Source organism: Dromaius novaehollandiae, chromosome 5, assembly GCF_036370855.1.
Source record: "Dromaius novaehollandiae isolate bDroNov1 chromosome 5, bDroNov1.hap1, whole genome shotgun sequence".
Taxonomy (NCBI): domain Eukaryota; kingdom Metazoa; phylum Chordata; class Aves; order Casuariiformes; family Dromaiidae; genus Dromaius; species Dromaius novaehollandiae.
In genome coordinates, this window is record NC_088102.1 from 26,606,965 (window position 1) to 26,627,796 (window position 20,832).

General features: G+C 41.1%; 1 protein-coding gene across 11 annotated transcripts in view; it reads right to left on the reverse strand.

Moving 5' to 3' along the window:
• Positions 1–8,473: 8,473 nt before the first annotated feature.
• Positions 8,474–20,832, reverse strand: part of TTLL5 (tubulin tyrosine ligase like 5) — a 134,789-nt gene continuing 122,430 nt past the window's right edge. For 8 of the 11 annotated variants that reach the window (XM_064512285.1, XM_064512284.1, XM_064512282.1 and 5 more), the window contains 2 exons: positions 19,594–19,679; positions 8,474–9,193 (listed from right to left, as the gene is read on the reverse strand). In XM_064512285.1, the coding sequence (XP_064368355.1) occupies positions 9,153–9,193; positions 19,594–19,679 (127 nt within the window). In that variant the 3' untranslated portion in view covers positions 8,474–9,152. The remainder of the gene's footprint in view (positions 9,194–19,593; positions 19,680–20,832) is intronic. The other 3 variants (XM_064512291.1, XM_064512289.1, XM_064512287.1) reach the window with 1 other exon arrangement.

The window sequence follows — 20,832 nt, forward strand, 5'->3', positions numbered from 1 at the left end:
AGACTGCAAAGGGAAGACATGCCTTCTAATTCTTTAAAAATAACATCTATTTTTTTAATATTCAAAATTACTAGACTAGATTGGTCAAAAGCTGTATGAAATTAATAGCTAACATGCACACTATGATGTTAATAATAAGAACACCTGGGCTTTTAGGTCCCTGCTTTACAAATATTTTCTTTCACCTCCATCCTATTTTCCCAGGGAAGTCACTTAAGTCCTGGTTCATTTTTGATATGGCTCCAGAAGTGACAGAAGGAAGCAAATAAGCTCAGAGTCTTTTGTCCTCTCTTGATGAGAGGCTCCAAGTGCCCTTTACAAATGCAAGATTCTTTATCATGCAACAGGTTGACACAGAAGAGGTGAGACAGTTTTCCTCAGTGGGAGAACTGAGATTGTCTTAGAGATTAACCTAGATACAGCATTAAGGAGAGAGATGACAAATTAAAATTACCATTTAACGGTGGTCATTCTCTTACTTCTCAAAATGACAGTACTACTTTTGAAATGCCATTTATGCCCATAGCTTAAGGAAAAAAAATGATACGGTATTTTGGATGTCACTGTGTGTTTCCAGGAAAGACCAATTTCAAAGATTACAGACCTCAGTTACTCAGCTGCTTTTAGAAAATTTTTATCTAGGGCTAAGTTGCATAGGGAAGATGGTATAGATGGTCTGAAAGCATTCAATCAAGCAGCTGGGCCTTTTCCAGTACTGGGCTATGATTTCATGGAAAATATGGAAAATACCTTAGGGATATAGACCTTTATTATCTTGTAGAAAATAGAGGCTCTTTACAGCTGTGGTCTGTGGGTAAAAAACAAAACAAAACATGTATTATTGGTTTCCCACATCCTGCAGACATCTTGAACAGCTTTCAGGCAGCAGTTCTGTCCCCTGCAGTATATGCTGGCACTGTTGAGTTACATTGAGGAATACCAATCTTTCAAGCAGTACCTTCTGAAGACAGGGATTAATTTCTCCCCCTTTTGGGGGGATACTGGTCTTCATGCAGGGTAGTACTCTTCATCTCTCATTCTAATTAGCTGGCCAGGCAAGATGATACCTCACTGCTGTCCACAAAGACTGATGCAAGAAAGAGTTACATGCAGGGGTTATGCATGCTGCAGAAAGTGAAGGTGAATTACTTCCTTTTCTGATTTGTCAACACACAGACACTTCCCACTAGCTGTGCACAGATATTCCTTAATTACATACCAAAAATAGCATAAAGCATTACAATAATATATCAGGATCAGTGCATGTACATCATTTGATGAGAAAAGCCACCTGAGTCTCATCAAACTAGAGATGTGCTGACATTCTGCAAGAAGGATTTTTTTTTTTCACCTGGTATCCCCTTGGGAAGCAAACAAAGTAAAGATATGCTGTGCAGCCAAGCACAAATTTTACAGGACATGTGCAGTACACATAGTGTAATGACTAGGGAATGTCTTGGTAACCATGTTCTGGGCCTTTCTTGAGACGAGAATCCGTGGTCCTTCGAAGCGCTGAAACCTTCTTGCAGGTGGACTAGATGCTCAGGAGAGCTCCACTGTTCCCAAAGATTTGTAAGAAATTCCACTCGTGATGGAAAGCAGTAGCAGACATTCTGACTCTTTGGAAGAGGTCTGGCTCATAGCAAGCTGCCTTAAGTGACACAATTTGACATCCTCCCCATCAAATGACACTTGCTACAGAAATCTCCATACTTTAGGATCTGAAGATCTCATTTGATACTACTATACTGAGTGCTGAGTTATGGTAATCTGAAGAGCTGGAAACAATTTAATAGAACAAACAACAAAGAGGAACAAAAACAACAAAGGAGATGGCAATAGTGTCTCAGGGAAGCATGGCTTCGTAGCACTTTCAATATGTTGACAACACATTTTAAGCTATCTTTTATTTTTACCTGCCCTCAGCCAAGCCATTTTGGCTACACTCAGAAGACCTAAGAAAACCTGCTGATCCACAATTTGGCAGGAAGAGTCACTAATGTTTACTTTTAGATATTTTTCAAAAGGAACTTTCAGTAGACATACAGAGACACAAGTTTTGTAGATCTGCAGATAAGAAAAAAATTTTCCGGCTGATACGACAGACAAAATGTATTCCACATTGAATTTCTGGAAACAAAAATGGTTGAGAGAAAACACTTTTAGGAGGGAAGACAGAGCCCCAGTTTGAATGGGAGAAGCATCATGCAACTGGAAGCATAAATAATGTAATTAGCAGCACTAATGGGATGGCTACAGCTTCATTTGCTCTCGCAGTAGATTCACAGCTGCCATCTAGTCGCCGAAAGAATGATACATCCCAGATGTGTTTATCTGTTACAGTATGTCCTTTTTAGAAGGTCACATAAATAAGGCAAAAACACTTGAAGAATATGAGGTGAATCCTATATATTAATTACTGGAAACAGTGGGAAAAAAGTCCTGCATCATTTTTCCCCTCAATCTGAGCAAAAAGATCATTCTTTCTATAGTGGAATGAGGAAGTGATGACAGTCGAACATTTGGATTTGGTAGTAAATGCATTTTCCAAAGATCCCTTCCTGACTTTTGACGTGGTAGTACTGAAGACATGTGGATTAGATCAATAACACCAACATATTTTTCCTGTGGAGATTTTATGATTTTTGAACATAACTATAGTGTAAGCTATCTCCTCTTTGCCTGCGGAAAGAAAAATACACTTTACCATTGTTACAAGCATAGCGAAATGAGAGTTTCTAAAATACTCTTGCAGGAGCACCAGATTAAACTAACATTTTGGGGTTGTCTTAGCATTCAGGGCGAGTCTGTAGCATAGCCCAGAAAGCCAGTAGGCAAAAGGCCAAATACAATGCTTAAATTCCTTTTAGAGATGACAGCACCTCTGCCACCTGCCTCAAGCAAATTATGAAAATTTTAGTAATAAAAGGCACATTTTGAACTCCCCCTGATTTCTTAGCAATTGCATGAAAGATTTTCTTTTTAAGGCAAAATCAATTATTTGTCAGATAAAGAAGCCACCCCTTTTCAAAGAATATGAGATTTTTCAAGCTCATTGTGTGCACTGTAGGTGTGGACTTTTAGAGAAGAGGCCCGGTTAAGTATACTTCTTTCCCTAGGGAACCACTATGATTCACTGAATACCACTGGCAAAAAATTCACACCAGGGTCTCCACAGTCATCAGTGATTCTTTTCTTCAAATTGGAAACAGCAGTGAAAACTCTTTTTCAATAAGGGCGAGTAAAATCCTTTTTTGGTAAGGTAACAGACAGAGCAGACTCCTTAAGCAGGCTTGGTGCCTTATTTGTCACCTTTTGTTCAGTGGAGTTTGTCCTCTATGTTAAAATGGCACAAGGGCTGTTTCAAAAAGTCAGAATCCAGCAATTTTGGAGAGGATGAGCTTGCATTTCCTAACTACTCATCTCTAAGGCAGTAGGGAAACTTGATCACATTCTTTGGAAAGGGACAGTAGGGTTCTAAAGTGGGAAGAAAATATTTACCAGGTACTATAGTGCTTTGAGATGTACTGTGCATGTGCACATTCACCCTGAAGGTGCTCTGTGCTCAATCACTTGTGAAGACAAAGATGGCAGAAAGTGAGTATATGTAGGAACAGGATAACTTGAGAGCTTCAGTTAGTGGTAAGTAATTCTCTTTTCCATATTTAAGTGACTAACCATCTATGCACATTCACATTGTGGACGACCTCCAAACAGTAACCCCTTTTCCCCCAAAATCACAGCTGTCTGGATGTGGATCTTTGTGTTGTTTATGCTCATAAAAGCTTCATCATTCTGAATGCCTCTGCAGTGTAAAGTGCCAGTCCAGCTGAAGGTGCAGACAAGCTGCATGTGACAACTTGTCAGATGTCAGCAACAGGGACTTTTCCAGAGAGCCTAACAACACAGACTCTATGGATTTCTCATTTTGACAGTTGCAGCACAGCCTACTAGAACAGCCAAGGCAAAGCTGCTTTCCATGACAATAGCATGTTCCACCAGAACTCAGACAACAGGACCATCTAGCCCACTCTTGTCTCTGTCAGGGTTCAACAGCATATGCCTGACAGTCTCAGAACAGGAAAACGCATGGTGATACTTCCCCAGAATACTCACCTGGCAATCTGAGTCTTAGAAATGTCCTGTTTGGTTTTGGTTTTAATATTTAATATCCCTTAATAGATTTCTTTTTTCATGAATTTGTCCACTTGCCTTTTGAAACCACAAACTTTTTGCATCCACAGCATCTTGTGACAAGGAGTTCTTCAGGTCAATTACCTACTGTGAAAGAAATCACCCCTTTTTTCTTACTTTGAATCTGATATCTGCTTCTTTCATTTGATGATCCTCCTTCTCTTAGTGGGCAAAACAGTGAACAATCACTCTTTTCACCTTCCCCCTTACACTCTTCCTCACCCATCTCTTTCCCAATTGAACGGTTTCTGCATGAAGAAAATTATGAATGTTGATTTTTCTGCTCTTGGTATAACCAATCTCAAGGACTGTCTGACAGACCTGATTCTGCAGAGGTAAAATAAGATTGTCTTGATGCTTAGCATAGGCAAGGATGTCTTAGCTCTAGAAATATAAGGTTCTAGAAAGAAGACAAGGAAGTCAGTCCCAGGTTTAAGTAAAACTCAGGAGTTGCTTTTGGGAGAAAATCCGGACAGATCTGTAGGAATAATGTGTCCAGAAAGAAAGTGGTTTAGATACAGCAAATAACCTATCAAAGGTTCGAGCACTGGGCCCAGGATGCTCACGAGCAGCTAATGTAGGACTGACTGAGCAAAAAAGTTCTTGGCAGTTTAATCAACCTTAACAAAGATCAGTCAGAGACCAGTTTGCTTTAGTTTCCAGCAAATATCCCAAGATGACTGGAACTGCTGTCTTAATAAAAGGGACAGGCTTGAAAGAATACAGGCTGAAAATATGGTCTGCTCTATAACCGCATCTGCAAGCTGATGATCCACATCACAGATAAGGAAGAGAAATGATCCCATTCTGCCAGCCATTCAAGTCCATGCATGAGGAGCCTATCCTTATTCCGGTATGAGGGAGAGGCACAGCACTGAGATTCCTACTAATGAACAAAGATCTTGATACCAAAACCTCCTGCCACACTGTGGAACCAGTATTAGAGATGTGTACAGCAGCCTTCCAGATGTCTGAATGAAGTCATATCCAACAGACCATGCTTGTTCAAGAGAATATCTAGTCTTGAGGACAGAAACTTCATTATGTCCCATTGGCATCCAAGACTAAGCAGTCTGTCTAGTGTCACAGCAAGCTCTCCCATTGATGGTCCATTGGGAGGAAGCATTCACACCAGCCGTGAGGCTGTTTTAAGGTCCAAGAAGATGAACCACATAAAAGCAAACTTAATACTTGATGTGCCAAGTAAAAGTCAATTGCTTCCAGAGGGGAAGCGATCTCATACCCCCTCCCTTAATTCGTATGTTGTGGTGTGTTCACCAACTGAGCACAGTACCTTGGAATATGATACAAAACACTTGTATGAGCTTTCCATTACCTTAACCTCCAGGACTCTGGTGTGTACCTTACTCCTTTCAAGACTAACAATGCTGATTCTCTGTCCACTTCAACAGACTCTGTAACTTAGAGGTGATGCAAACATCATGGAACAGGACAGAGTAAGAGAACCCCTTGGTTATATTACCCAGTCTTACCCCTGAAGTAGATGCTGAAAGACTGTTGGGGGCTTTGTACTGGTAATTTCTTTTGACACAATAAGCAAAGGCACTTTTGATGAAACTCACTGACGAGCACAGGGAAGTAAATATCATAAAAACAAAGAGAAACAAACTAATCCCCACTTGATGAGCAGGTATATAATTGTATTACCCCAATATGCAACCACTGTAAGTCCAAAATGGTTTACCATTCTCCTTTCATCTCTGGTACAGCGGAAAGGCTTCTCTCTGAGATGGGAGGGAAATGGTTCTATGCCTCCCTACTGAATCTCTTTACTGAAGCAAACTCTCTGAGAGACATCATTGAAAAGGGACAGGTATGGGAATAGCAGAGCTGCAAAGAGATAAAACAGGTATGTCATCTTCTGTTTGCAGTATCCAAGATGCACAAAGACACAGATGGACTCCAGGCTGAGAAGTGGAGGGAGAGAGAAAAAATAGGAGATCAAGCTTGTTGGATTTGTTCCTGATTCTCTATTGCAGATCCTCCCAAGATAATAGCAGTTGTGCTGAGAGCTAGGATCAGCAGATACCCAAGGCAATGGAATATCTGCCATTTACTTTGATGGTCTGGCTGCCCTAACATACCCAAGGCTGAAAAGAGTTCAAGGTTGGGGTATTTGGCCTGAGGTAAAGGACCAGTCTTAAAATCTTTGGGGTTTTTATTTGTTGGAGGCAGAAGAAATATTTTCCAGGGGCAGAGGATGGAAGACTTTGCTGTACCTGAAGCTGAAAAATACATCTCTTCAAAAGGAGGGTCTTAAACTGCAGCGTATACCTCCCTCAACATTTCCAAACCTTAGAGGCAAGATGTCTGATATCCTGCTACTTGGTCATCAAAGTTACAAATCTGGTGTTAACTATACCTAACACACAATCACAGTTGAGAAAACATGCCAGATATAACTTAGTACAAAATATTATCCCAGAATCAGGGTGTAGGAGACTGGCAAAGATAACAAAACGATTAATCTATATTCATACTAAGCCAGCAGTAGTTGGTAATTTGCCAGACAAAGAAGCAAAGAACACTGTTACTGCAAACAGTCCTCTGTAGACTATCACCTTTCCTGAGCTACCTGTGCACTTAAATCTCTATCCTTCAAACCTCTATACAGTTTTCAGAGGTGGTTGTGACAACCTGAGCAAAGAAACTAGAGAACAAAAGTAGGAATGAGAGATCTACAAGGATGTACTTAATATCAAGATGAGGCTGCATCTAGTGACAGTACAGGCCATATCCATAGCACAGATCTCAGAAGAATTCAGAGCCAGTGCTAAAGGAGTCAGAAGACATGACACCTACCTGCCAGTGCTGAAGATGACGACAACAGGTGTTTTACTATGGACTATCAGGCCTTCCCGTGACAAAGAGAAGTCACTGCTACATGGAAGAAGTGAGAAGGCTGGTTCTATAGCTGCTTGTTCCTGCACATGAAACTCAGCAGAGTAAGGATATCTTGGATCATCGGGGAGGAAGTAAGGAGGAGAATCAATTATTTACTGAAGCTAAATCTTGTAAGGAAGTAGCCCCTAAAATAGTCGTGGAATAAAAAGTTGGAGGCTATAGACAATACCAAAGGTGGCAGAATAGGCTATGGGAAAACAGACCTGAGGTCTTAATGCCCATAGCTGCTAAGGACCTGAATTTTGGAAAAGAACTTTAAAGTAATTAAAGAATTTTGAAGTAAGACTGTCTGCAGCTAAATTTTCACTAATGATGAGCCAACAACTTAATGGACCAGTAGAAATAGTAGAAGCATCTATCTCAGAGATCAATAGGTGGAATTTGATGATTACAAAAGAGACAGGATTTGAAAATAAATTCACAAGCTGTCCTCTTACAAAAATTTTGGTCACTGATGATATATGATGAGGCACAGGCAGCAAACAAATACCGTGGAGATTCTTGGAGGACACAGCTGAAAATGTAGAGAAAGTGGACAGGATCATGACTGTCCAGGAACTGAAAGAGAAGCCAAAGTAGTGAGAATGGAAACAGCTACATCAGAGAACTGGATTTTGAACAATGGAAGTATTTGATCTCCGTCACATGAGTGAGTGGAACAGAAATAGCAAAATGCACATTCTGTCCTATGAATTCATGCCTGGAGCACAAGGAAGAGTGAAGCTAATGGGGTTTGAGCATGATTTTTGCATCTTCTCACAATTTATCTGGTCTTGAATGACAGGAACTATGCACACCCAAAGTGTGAACATGAACACAAACAAGCATTGCAAGAGAAAACACTTTCCCATTTGACACTGTTTCTTCTCATCGGCCATTTGGGTTGATCATTATCTATTTTCCAACACATGAAAATGATCTCTTAGCACTGATTACATGGGGTAGAAAGCACAGGAGAGCAGCGGAATAGGGAAACGGATCAGACAGACTGTTAGAATCCCGTATCTGAGGGCTCTGATATAAACAATAGGAGTTTTTGTGCTCCTTGAAAACACGATCTTATACCACTTGCTGTTTGACAAGGGATAAGTTGGAAAATACTGTGAAAATCATGATTTTTTTCCCTTAACATGGCACCACGAATGAGCCAAAGCTGAAGCTGCTTCCTGTACATTTTGAGGATGGGTGGATCTTCTCTCCAAAACAATTTCCAGATGCTGATGTTGTCTAACACAACGAATTAAGTTTCATAGCAATAGGCAAATTTTAACTGGAGTGCTTCACCAAGCCACTATTGCAACTGATAGGAGCCACCTGGGCCTTAGGGTTCAAGCCTGGGTCTCAAAACATCAGCCAATTTGAAAAAGTTTATAAAGCATAAACAAACAGAAATCAAAATACAAAAGTAAGCCACACAGAATATAAGCATACAATTGTGAAACATAATGACAGATTTAACATCCTGTCCAATATAAAAGCAAATTTTTTGGGGGTGTGAATTAATAACTGAAATTATAACCAAAACAAACAAATGAAATGATTTTATTCAAACCGAGCATTTCCATGGCTCTGTGCCAAAATTCAAGATGGCAACCAACAAGAATGTCTCTAGTCATATGGTCTAATACTGTTCTCTGCCGTTGGCTGCCACGTAATGAGGGCAGAGAATATTTGCTGTTACAAGACTAATACAGACTGAAATGGCTGAGCAGATGAGGAGATTTATGTTCAGACTTGGATCTTGGGAAAAACAATACAGACAGCTCGAGGACCTCTGTCTTACAAAAAGATGTTATGGGCAGTGATCAGGAAGAGATGTGAAGGGACCCCAAGGCTCAGCAGCAGAAGCTCTCAGAGGCAATCATTCACCTCAGCTTGCAGCTCTATTACCAGCTTTCACAGATGTTCAGGTACTTTCCTCTCTTCTCATCGGGTCCTCCTCATCACCTGGGTGTTATGGGGAATAGGGTGGTATGAGCAGTCACTGCTGCTTTTTCCTTTGCTCCACACTTGGAAGCAATGCTCTGGGTTCCTCACCTGGTGTTCAGTGTTAGTCCTTCACTGTGAGTAGAGGCTGGAAAAAAACACAAAGCAAATCTTTTGAGCCATCACAGGGGAGTCTACTGTGTGAAACACTGCTGCACTGGCCTGCAAATCTCAGAACTAGCCACCTCTCTACAGTAAGAAATGAGAGCACAGATCAGTATGACAGACCTAACTTCACAAGCTACTGCCTGAAAAAGTAATCTTGGTATTCTTCTCAAGCCTAGAATACCATTTTCACTGTTTCATAACCTCACTCATTTCTTCACATGCTCCTCTTGTAGCTCTGCATCCCTTTACCTTATATCAGTATGCTTTTGTCTCCTTCCTTCTACGTCTGTTACTCATTTGCTTGCATAGGAATCCTTACCCCCCCCCCCCCCCCCCCACTCCATAAGATCGCTGAGGACATCAGTGCAGGAGAGATGAGGGTGTGAAAAGGATGGGGTATGTCAAAAGGTTGATCTTTGAAAGGCATGAACTGTGGATAAGAATGAGTTTTTTCCTCTCAGTATTAAAGAGAGAGATTTTAATTCTACATACTGCAGCATTTTTCTACTGAGGCACATTACAGAAAAAGGTTAATGTTGTCTTCACTTCTTTTACTTAGGAGTCCTTAGACATTCCTTTAAAAAGAAAAATCCAAAACACTTAGAAATGAACAAGTTTATTTTGGACAGTTTGCATTTTACAGTTAATCTACTAGGTAAAGCTTGTCCCGTACATTTAGCACATCAGCTTGCTCCTACATGTGAGCGACAGTTGTTGAGAGCTGTGTTTATTAAAAATATTGCTAGATTTTAAAAAATATGCTCTCCTTGAAAGCCCAGCATAGAGCCAAACATCACAGAGCACAAAGGATCTGGAAAGATGTTTAGAAAGCAGGATTGCCAGCTGTGTCACTGCACAGAAAGTTTGGAACATGAATTAGGAACCAAACTGTCAACTATGTGTATTAAGATAGGATACCAGTCCAGAAACCTATCCCTTGGCAATCTGCTGATATTAAGGAAACAAAGGCACATGAGAAAGGCAGCCAACTTCAACCTCATCTTCCTGTTTTGAAGAGACTTTTGAGCCTTTCTTTTCCTACAGAAATGCACAGAACAGTTTGCCTTTTCTCACAGACTGAACTGAAATCACTTTGTATGAGTTCCTCTTGTGTGGCTACCTTGCAGACTCAAAGCAGAGAGGGTCATTCCTACGTCTACATGTAAATATGTGGATTCCTTCCATGAGCGCAGTTTGTGGCCATTGCTGCAATTCAATCTATTTCATAAATATTAATGTATAAAATTATGTGAAGTTTTATCATTTCAAAGCTAGAGGTGAGCTGTCCACCTCTCCTTTTAAGAAGCTCTGGTTGACTAAGGAGGACAGAAAACCTCATATTATTCCTGATACCAGCCAATAAGTGTTGATTCTCTCTGGTGAAGACAGTCATTGCAGTGAAAAACCACATATAACAGAATGAATCCCCTTTAATTTCTGCCTGCCAGGAGGTGTTAAAACATAAAATATCTGCTTGTATGTCTTTCCACATATTTACATACTATTATGTCATCCATGACTGTACCTCAAAAATATTAATACTTCTGTACTTAGAACACAGAGGAAAAAAGGATTTTATAGATGATTCTAAGTCAGGGGAATATCATAGGAGTTGTGTAAAGAAATTTATGGGATATCAGCACAATAAAATTCAGTGCCATGTAGACTTTCCCAGCACAGATTTACACAGTTTAGGTCAGACATTCAGCACCTAATCTACCCTGCTTCCAAGTAGCAGGAATGAGACATAGCAGAGCACCAGGCTGACTGACAGTACTGGGTCAGGGACCTGTGCTAAAACTTTTTAGAGCTTGTTTCGGCTGTTTCATCATACCCACAGTGAATCTGTGACAGAACTGAGAAACATGTTCAAACCTCCTGAATCCAGTGTTAAAACCAGGAACTGCCTTTCTCCCTGAAAAGCTCTGATAATCCTAGAAACTCAGACTTCTTATCCCAAAACACAGAGGGAATTCCCAATCCTAGATTGATGCCCAGCCTTCTCTTGATAATATACAGCACAACTAAGAAAGGTGATAAATGGATAGAGTTTATTTATATCCTTGGGCGAGCGACGCTAGAAAGCCAGGACAGCTGACAACTGAAGGCCAGCCTTCCCTCCCCCATCTTTTGGGCACAATTTCAAGTTGGCTTGCTGGATTGGGCAGGCAAGGGAAAGCAGCAGTTCCAACTCATGAAATTCTACTTGGGAGGTGACAAAAACAGGACACACACAACTGCATTCATTTGAGTGAAGTCTCCCCGCCTGAAGGAGTGGTTAGCAGCCTCATTAACAAATGGAGACATAGCTGTGAAAGCCAGCATAAGCCCCCCTGCTCTCCACGTCACAGAGAAGGCACAGGGTGGGCTCCTCACCCCAACTGCTAATGCCCCTGTGTACTTAGCAGTCTTCATTCTGACTTCTCTTATTCAGCTCCCTACTCCCTGTTTTGATGTAACTCTCTCTTTCTCTGACTCTTCCCCACACATTTCAGAACTCCAGACACTCTTTTTACCCTATTCGCACACATTTTGGCTTCTATTTTTAGTCCCAGTAAAACAATGCCAGATGAAAACAAAATCCATTTTGGATGGGCAAAGTCATCCTCTCTACAGGTAGCCTAATGCCAAAGGGCCAGATGTGAGACAGAAGAACCCAAGGAATTATATAACTTCTCCCAGTCTTTGCACACCTGATCTTGAACGACATTTCCAACACAGCAAATAAATATAGGCAGTTCTCCACAGTTCTCCATCACCTAACTACTGAGAACACGCAAAGCTCAGCTCCCAGTCGGGCAAAAATGCTAACTGCCTAAAGTCGTTACTTATCTCACTTCGGAGCTTTCTTCGAGTCTGTCAAAAGCGAAGGCTCCTAAAATCCAAGCTGGGGTCTAGTTCTTAAATGAGGAAGCCAATTTCTAGAGATTGTCCTTTTCTTTCTCTCCTACTTTCCCAGCGTTCCTGAGACTTGGAATGTACTTTCAAGAGAACGAGACCAGTAACAACAGGAAAATGCTCCTTCCTTTCATAGAAAAAAGGCAAAAGGTTGACTAAAGGTATGAGAAGCAGGCCATTCTCACAAGTTAAGGAATAAATGTAATTTCTGATCATTAGAAGTGAACACGACCCTCAGTTCTAGCTGAGAGGTGATGGCTGAGTTTGACATTATCTTGTTAATATTGTCTGAGAAGGGGTTAGAACTCTGCTTTTGGGAAAGAGCTTTAAACTCTGCCGGGATTTAATAAGACTTCCACACAGTTTTCTGATAAGTAGATAAACTCAGACAAACATAAGCATGACCTGCTGTTAATTTGAGAGATCCATCTTGACGGTGTCTGTATTCTAAAGGTATTTGATAGACACATCAATATCTGCTCATTGCTAGTCATACAGTAATGGTTCCCTTCTCCTCCAAAGAGTACCGAGAAATGTGTTAAGGAGAAGGTCTTCCTTTCCCTCTCTTTTCTCTTCTGGTCCATCCAGTGCTACAGGCTTACCTGTCATTATCTGACCTGGGATAATTATCCATCAACAACTATACGGGGACCTTTTTTCCCTCCGTTTGCCCTCTTTATGGAACTGTAGATGTCAGCAGGGGAGAGAGAGAGAAGCTCCTGGATGCTTTTGTGATACTTCAAAGAAAATGGTTTTAGAAAGATAATTCTAAGAACGAATGTGAAATCAAATACCCTCCATCATAACTGATTCTTTGCCCTCCCTAAAAGGCATACACAACAGTAGGATTCACCTCATCTTTACCACATCAAGTTCCACTCCTTTCCAAAATATGACGAAATGGACTGATTGTGTTTCTCAATAACCCTTTCTCTGCAGGGAGACAGCAATACAGAGAGGGCAGAGAGATGCTGACAGAATGTTATTACCACTATTGCCAAAGGCTGTATGCAGGGTGAAAGGCTGCACTGGAAAGGTTTGATCCAGTGCCAGAACTCAGACCACTGTTCCCTTTCAGCAACCCACAGAGAGCTTCTCAGCCAGACAGGTGGTTCTGGAAAGATTTATGGGGAAGAGCTCAGCATTATTCTATTCCTGGATTAGGATAAGCAATGAGGTGACATCAAAAGCTGCTCTTTCATGTCATAAGATACTTCGTGGCTGAGCAGCCAAAGTAGGCTGATGTGGAGGTTACTCGAGGTGCTCATTTGAAGGTCACCTTTCGAAGTCAAGGCCACTTGTGCAGTCAGTCACAGCAATAAGAGAAGACCAGAAGGGTGGCAAATGAAGAGTCGAATTAACAGGATTAGTGCGAGGGAGGAGGCGTACCAGCAGTGCACAGTGCGGAAACCCGAGAGATTTCTACTTCCAGCTGCTCCTGATGAAGGATTTGGACAGATATTGTCAGTGTGGTGAGACCAACTGAAACTGTAGCCAAGGTTTCTCTAGGGAATGTGGTATCAATATAAAAATAAATACACTGGTGCTCAACAACCTACTGCCTCCCCAGGCTGCAGAGGAGCCTGGCAGAAGCTGAGGAAGCCTGGACAGGGTTGGGCAGCTGGGAATTCCACTCTACTGCAGCAAATGGCTGGGTGTCTGACACAGGCCATGCATAGTGGCTGTGCTACGTATCTCATCGCTCCAAGAAAACCAAGATACAATGGCTGATAAAAGAATCTCCAAATTCAGGCCATTTTCTGTGTTTAGATCTGGCAAATGATATGAAATGAGTGTAGGCATCATGTTTAAATGCCTGTTGGGTTTACATGAAGTTTTTTTTCCCTCTTGCTGGTGCAGGGCAACTTGATGCTTGCACATTTGTATACCCGCAGAAAGAACTCTTGAATTTCTTTCCTTGATCTTATATAAAAGAGGCTGGATTTCAAGAATAACACTCATCTAAGCAGTGGTAAACAACAGCAAATCACAGCTTAACCCCTCCAGCATTAACTATAATTTCAGGTTTCCAATAACAAGATCTACATGGCCTTCTTATGAAGCACCATACAATAATCCTGGATATAAAAAATTCTAGAAATATACACTCTACCTGTAGATTTCCTGTCAACTGAAAAATTCTGGGGTTGTGCTAGATATGAAAGAAGAATAAGTGCAAAAGTGCACCTTACTATAACTGGTTTGCAGGGACGCTCCATTCATTGCTCTATACCTGATCACAGCTGCTTGCATGTTCATCTTATTTGAACTGGGCATTCAGGCACTTCTCTCTACCTTAGCCTAGAGAAGGAAATCACTAGAAAACTAGAGAACAGCAGCCGGCCTTCTACATGCATGAGGTCAAAACAGCTTATCAATCCTCATATTCTTCAACTAGTTTCTTGGCAGTTTAGGATCCAATTCTAAGCCCTCACAGATGATGATACATTTTAATTTCAGAGTGGCATACCTTCAGGAGTTGGTATTCAGGAACGTATGGGGGCCAGGTGAATGTCTGAAGTAAATAGACAACTGTGCATCATCCTGTAACTAAGCTCAGATAAGGACCTAGATCAAGAAGTTTTCTCACTAGCTTCAGACTGAGTTTTGACCCTCACCTTCTGTGAAAAGTACTGCCAAGAGATCAGGAATACAAAGAAATTAGTTTGGGGCTTATGCTTTAAGCCAGATCAGGTAGGGAACTAAGAATTTACACGAATTAGGAGCCTTCACTGCTCTCAGACACTGATAGCATATTACTAACTTTTACCTTCCCAAATCAGTAACTCCAATGTTCTTTCCTTCCAGAACACTTAGTGGAAAAGCCATGTGGACATTAGCAATATAAACATTAGCACAACAAAACTGCATCACTGAGGATGAAAAGGTGAAAGTCCTGTTGAGTCCGGAGCCAGGCATCAGTCATGCACAGTTTTAATTATGATTCATAGTTGTCTATAATTATATAGGTTATTAGCACATTATTTATATTTTTGCCATGGGAAAACAGAACCCAGGAGGGAGTCTTTGTTCTGAAGCTTAAAAAAAAAAGAAAAAGAAAAAAGAAAGAAAAATCTCACAAACACTCTAGAAGCTGGCAGCAGAGAAAAGAGAAACACAAAGAAGATAGATTTCACTCATAGTTACTGTTACCCTTACAAATCAGTTCGGCTGAGGTCTTTCAGACTGTTCCTGTGTCCAGGCTCTTGCTGCTCTTGCTACAGACAAGAGTCCACTCAGGAACAGAAAAGCTGCCTGGGACTATGCTGTTCTGTTTTCATAGAAGTGCTCTTTGTTCCCTCTTCTCCCTAAAACCTGCTTTTTGTTGGCATTTTCAAAAAAAGGATGAATAATAAATATAATAAATATCTAAGTATGTGGTCTTCCAACTAGCTACAGAGCTTCCTTGGTGTTTCTTGCCAGTTGTTGAAAAGCTAAATTCTGGCGGAAAAGAGACACCTTTTTAACCTGGAACTTGACTTTCTTGAGAAAAAAAGTTCATGCATTATTCACCTAATGCCACTACAAAGGAACAAAAAATAAAATAGCAAGATGTGGCAAGTGTTTCCATACGCCTAACATTGTTAATATACAGAGTAAAAAAACTGACCAGCCCTTAGGTTCCTTCCTGAATCGTATGAGCTAGCCATATCAAATATAGAGCCTCATAAAGCCAGCCTGGAACCAAACAACCCACCATAATGCTTAGCTTAGCTGTTACCCAGCAAGCTATAGTGAAGGAGACTTGAAAAAGAGAGAGGATTTCTCAATTCTTATCACCCTATTTCACTAATACTAATTGAATTGTTAAATTCCATGAAGCAGAAAACAATCATAGTAATGCTGAGGGACCCTCAAAGTAGCTCAGGATAAAAAAGCAATGTGATAATGACTGTCCTATAGCTTATGTTTCAGAATGACAGACACCCGAGTGCACCAGTGACTGTGGGTGTTCAATGTCAGTGAAAAATCAGATCAGAAGTGTTTTGAATGCTCCCTACAGGTAGTAATTCTTAGTATTTCTTTAATAGAATAAATCCTGCTAAATGCAAACTTCCAAGAGCTGAGAGGAAGCTGCCTGTTCAAACACTACACACAAACCCCAAGTGATAGCTTACAGGTTATCTTTATACCTTCCTGCCCGTAGGTACTCCTGAGAATATCTGCCTTCCCACTTGCACCTATATCCTGGGCTGCTTTGCAGAAATGCTGACTTTTATTCTACCTCTTATTTCATCTCAAGAGATTGGTCCTCAAGAGCCTGAGCCCACTGCTCAACAGTATCTACAACCTGTATTCTCTACAGTTGCATTACCAACCACCAGCAAACTGCCCTCTGAACAATCTGGTTAAAAGTTTCCATACTGCCCAACTCTCTCTTCCTTTGAGTATCACCCTCACTTTTGGTTACATCATCTGTGACACCTTTATGCTTCTTGTCTGCAAAGCTCCAGTATCTACTATTCCTCAGAGAGGCTGTTAGAGGAGATGAGAAGAATGGGCTAACAGCATGACAGGTTACTATTACCTTAAGCTGGCCCAGCCTATACTGTCTTTCTCTTTCTCTGCCCTATGACTGTGTTAGTGGATCAGAAATGGCTGGATAAAGGTTTGGATCTGGCAAATATAATTTGACAGTCAACTTCCAAAGGACGTGGAAAATGGAAAATACGGCTGCTTTTTATGGCATTATGCCCACCAGCCCAGACCAAACCCTAGGCACTACAGTATCCCACAGAAAAATGGCGGAAGCAGATACATTAGCAAGACACTGCAAGCTACTGAGTGAAATCTTGGCACAGCATCAGATTCTTTGCCATTAAACCTTGTCTTCTCTAACAGGTATCATTTTTTCACCCAGTTGAAGGACTACAAGGGCCAGCATCATCCAAAAGCAGGTTCTAGAGCATAAAATGGTGAGAGATGAGGTGCAGCTCAAAAGCCTGTGTTGATACAGCTCCACACTGCCAGACATACAAACAGAACTTCCCAGTGGTTACTTTATTGGCCTCTCCCATTTCTAAAGTCATAGAAGGGCCCACTCCGACAGGGAGCAAAGGTAGACCTATGGTAGTCAAATGACTTCCTCATTCTCCCAGGATGTTTTCTTCACAAAACCTGCCTGATACAATGGTATGAAATGGTTGTGCCAACTCTCAAATTAATTGTCCTGCAGGCTTCTATTAAATGAAGGTCTATTCAAGCTTCTCAGACATTTTTGAACATTTGTGTGTGTTTTTATGCAGAGGTTCTGCCTGGTTCCTCTTTTAGCTCCACAACTTTTCATGGCCTGCTATCTTTAAATTCTTGCAATTTATTCTGTAATCTGCCTTATGAGTTGTGTCTCCAGTCTCTCTAGTTGGTATGTAGGATACTAAATACACGTGAAACAGTAACCCCAAATAAGCTGTTGATGAGGGAAATCAGGGCCAATTGTAAGCAATCAATAGAGAGTGAAGAAGAAAAACAGCTGTTCCTGCAGGAAGGACCAGAGTAGTCTCCGAGACACACAGACTGGGCACAGCATTCTCTGATGCATACCAGTGGCTTGGTGCAAAGCTGAAGAAAATATCATTCCCCCCGTTTTCCAAGAACAAACATTGTTTTGCTCTACTTAGTCCAATCACTGCAATATTTAGCACTATTCCTGGAGCTATATACATCTCCTAAGGACAAGGAAGCTTTGAGTGACCTACTCACTAGATCCTGCTTCTGTTAGCCTACTCCTAGTCAAAGTAGGGCTCTATTTAAGCTCTACCACTCTCAGTTAACTGACAGGTTCAATGCCTTTCTTTCAAATTCAGAGAGGATAAGTTTAGCCCAGTGCAGCTAGCACAATCCTACAGAAAAAAACCATGAGGTAAAGTTCTCAGTCCTCACAGGACATTAAGTACTCCTGGCGAGGGTGATTACTTTCACCTTTGTAGTTGTTATCTAGCCTGTATTTTTCTTGCAACTCTGGTTGTTGCTCTCTGTCATCAATATTGTCAACAGTCCTCACACATGCACAGAAACAGGAAAGGACAGAAAAGTGCTACTGCCTGCAGTTATTGCAAACACATGTATGAACAACAGTACCCAGAGCAGAGGCAGAGACTCTCCTGAAGAGGTTAGAAGTTACAGGGTGGCAACTGTGAGAGAGCTCTGAAAACTGTGAGAAAGGCGGCACACAAACATATTCATGTAAGTCCACTCAGCAAACCAGTTTGATCAATATATTGAGAACTACATTTTTACATTTACTGATAAACCTATGTGTAACCTGGGTTTACATGCTGTAGTAAAAACTCAGCTTAAGCTATACAGCAGACCAGAATTTTTGCCTCAACTGTACATATACTACAATGTTGACATTATTTTATTTATTTTGATAATCCCATTATACTCTATTCCTACACTGTCATGTTCCAATGTGCTGTAGGGCCTTTTTTATTGACTGTGGCTATTCACCCTATAAAATCTCTGGTAGGATAGCTGGAGTTTTTGGCAGGTGGTAAAGCGTGGGAGGCAGTTTGGAATTGTACAGTATGTGCATTAGCTGAATGTTTGTCCTAGAGGATCAGCAATAAAATCACTGACATTAATACTGGAAATGTCATCTTTAAGTTTCAGAGCTAAATATCCAAGAGATGAATGGGGCAGTTCACCCCTGTGCAAACTTTTGTTTCAGCCTGTGAAACCACAAACAGAAATCACTATTAGCAATACTCAAGTCACGTTTTCAGGGTTTTCACAGCCAAATTAAAGGTCAGAAACATAATTCTTTCAAAGTATTCTGAAGTGTAATTTGGCTATGTATTCCATTACAGCATCACCACAAATTACCCTGGGCAATATACCACACATGATTTGGGTTCATCAAGACTACTATCTACTGCAAATAGTTCTGCATCAATGAAAAATGGATTGGGTCCTCATTTCCTGAGACCCTATCATCAGAGAACCCTCTCTGGATGAAGTAATTATTAGGGAAGGACAAAGATTTGATTCTATAGGTCTCAGCGATTTTCCTTTGAGAGCTGTTACCTCTACTGATTGACTTCACTATGCAGCTGATTCACAAGTCTCAACTAAGTTCTTCTGAACTAATGGGCTTTTCTGCAAGACCAAAAAAAATGTAAAGAATGTCCTGGCCCTTTATTAAAGGCCGAACTCAAACAACAGAGCTTCTTTGAGCCAAAGCCCAAAGCAAAGTGGGGCCATTTTAGCCAAGTTTTTTCCCAGCCACAGTCTTAGGGATCTTCTTCTTCCAGCTCTATGAAGCTCAGACTTTGCTCCCTTCATTTTAGTCTTTTTACTCGCAAGAGGAATAAAATCCCTACACAGCTGATCCCAGGCTGTTAGCTAGAAACCACTACATGCAGGGTAGGCAGCTGTGTTTCTTCCTCTTGCTGAGAAGTTAGTTTTTTCCCTGTCAGTTCTTAAGAAAGATGAAAGCATCCCAGCATTCCCCTCTTCCCGGGCTTCAGGACTGGCACTCACCTGTGGAATTTGTCCCTGGCTCACAGGATGCAGCACTGTTAAGGCTGTTCTGGAATCTGTTTAGCTGCCTTTCAGTGGAGGTCACCCTGACAGGCAAAAGCATCAGATCAGACAGAGATGAGAAAAGAAATACCAAGGAAGAATAAAGGTCTTGAACAAAAAATTGAGGGTTCTAGTTTACATAATCTCACTAGCACTGTAGCTATGAAGCTGTGTGTGAACACAGCTTGAAATGGGCAGTGACAGCAAACAGCTCCAACAAGGCAGAGGGAGGCAGATGAGCACACAGCCACCAGCAAGACTTCAATGTACCTAAAGCACTTAGTTGTTCCACAAGCCTTGGAAGCTGATTTTGAAGGATAAAGGAGATGGGAAATTACATTGGACTGCCAAAGCACAACACAACTAGTAATGCTGTTATCACCCTACTTCAGTGGTTTGAAGCAAAATGATTAAGCAATCTATAAAACAGAATTGCACACAAGAGGGCTGGCAAAACATGCTATATTCAAATGTAAACTTTGCACTTGCACCTTGTCTCAGCAGACACAACTCATTGAGGCAAGATTTCTTACTTGTCTTAAACACTGAGACCCACAGGAAGCATTTAATCCCCAATAACCCAGTGCCAGTCCTCAAGCAGATACTTCATGCAAATTTTCCTGCATTCAGCTTAACATTTGAGATACAGTAAAACTATACCCTGTGGAGTACAACTAAACTTCCTGTGTTATAGAGATTTATTATTAAAATGAGACTGTCTCTTCCTACGTAAAAATGGGTTTATTCTCAAGAGGAGTCAAAATGGGATCTATTCTGTCCTTAAAACCTATAGAATCTATCCATTCATTCTTGGTTTGTCCTCTTCCCCCTTATCCCTCTTGCTGCTCTTCCTTCCAGCTTAGCACTGTTCTGATCACTCCAGACTTCTGCACTTAGCACTCCTGCCTCTCTGCCACAATCCTTATTCCTCCACTCATTCAACTCTGCTATTTTATAGAGAGTTACTCAACACCCTTCCTCAGGAGAGCACTGTAATCTTCAATTCCCACATGAGGCCCTGATGACTAACAGACCCAGGCACACGTGCGCAGTTTCTATAATGTTGTCTGAAACCTTCTGCCTTCAAATTTCAAAGCCAGCAAGTTGCCAGGAAACCAGGTGCTCCTAGCAGCTAAAAGGCCAGTGAGGCACTGTTGTATTTTCTCGCAGTTGGATATGAGTGAAATCAATTGGAGT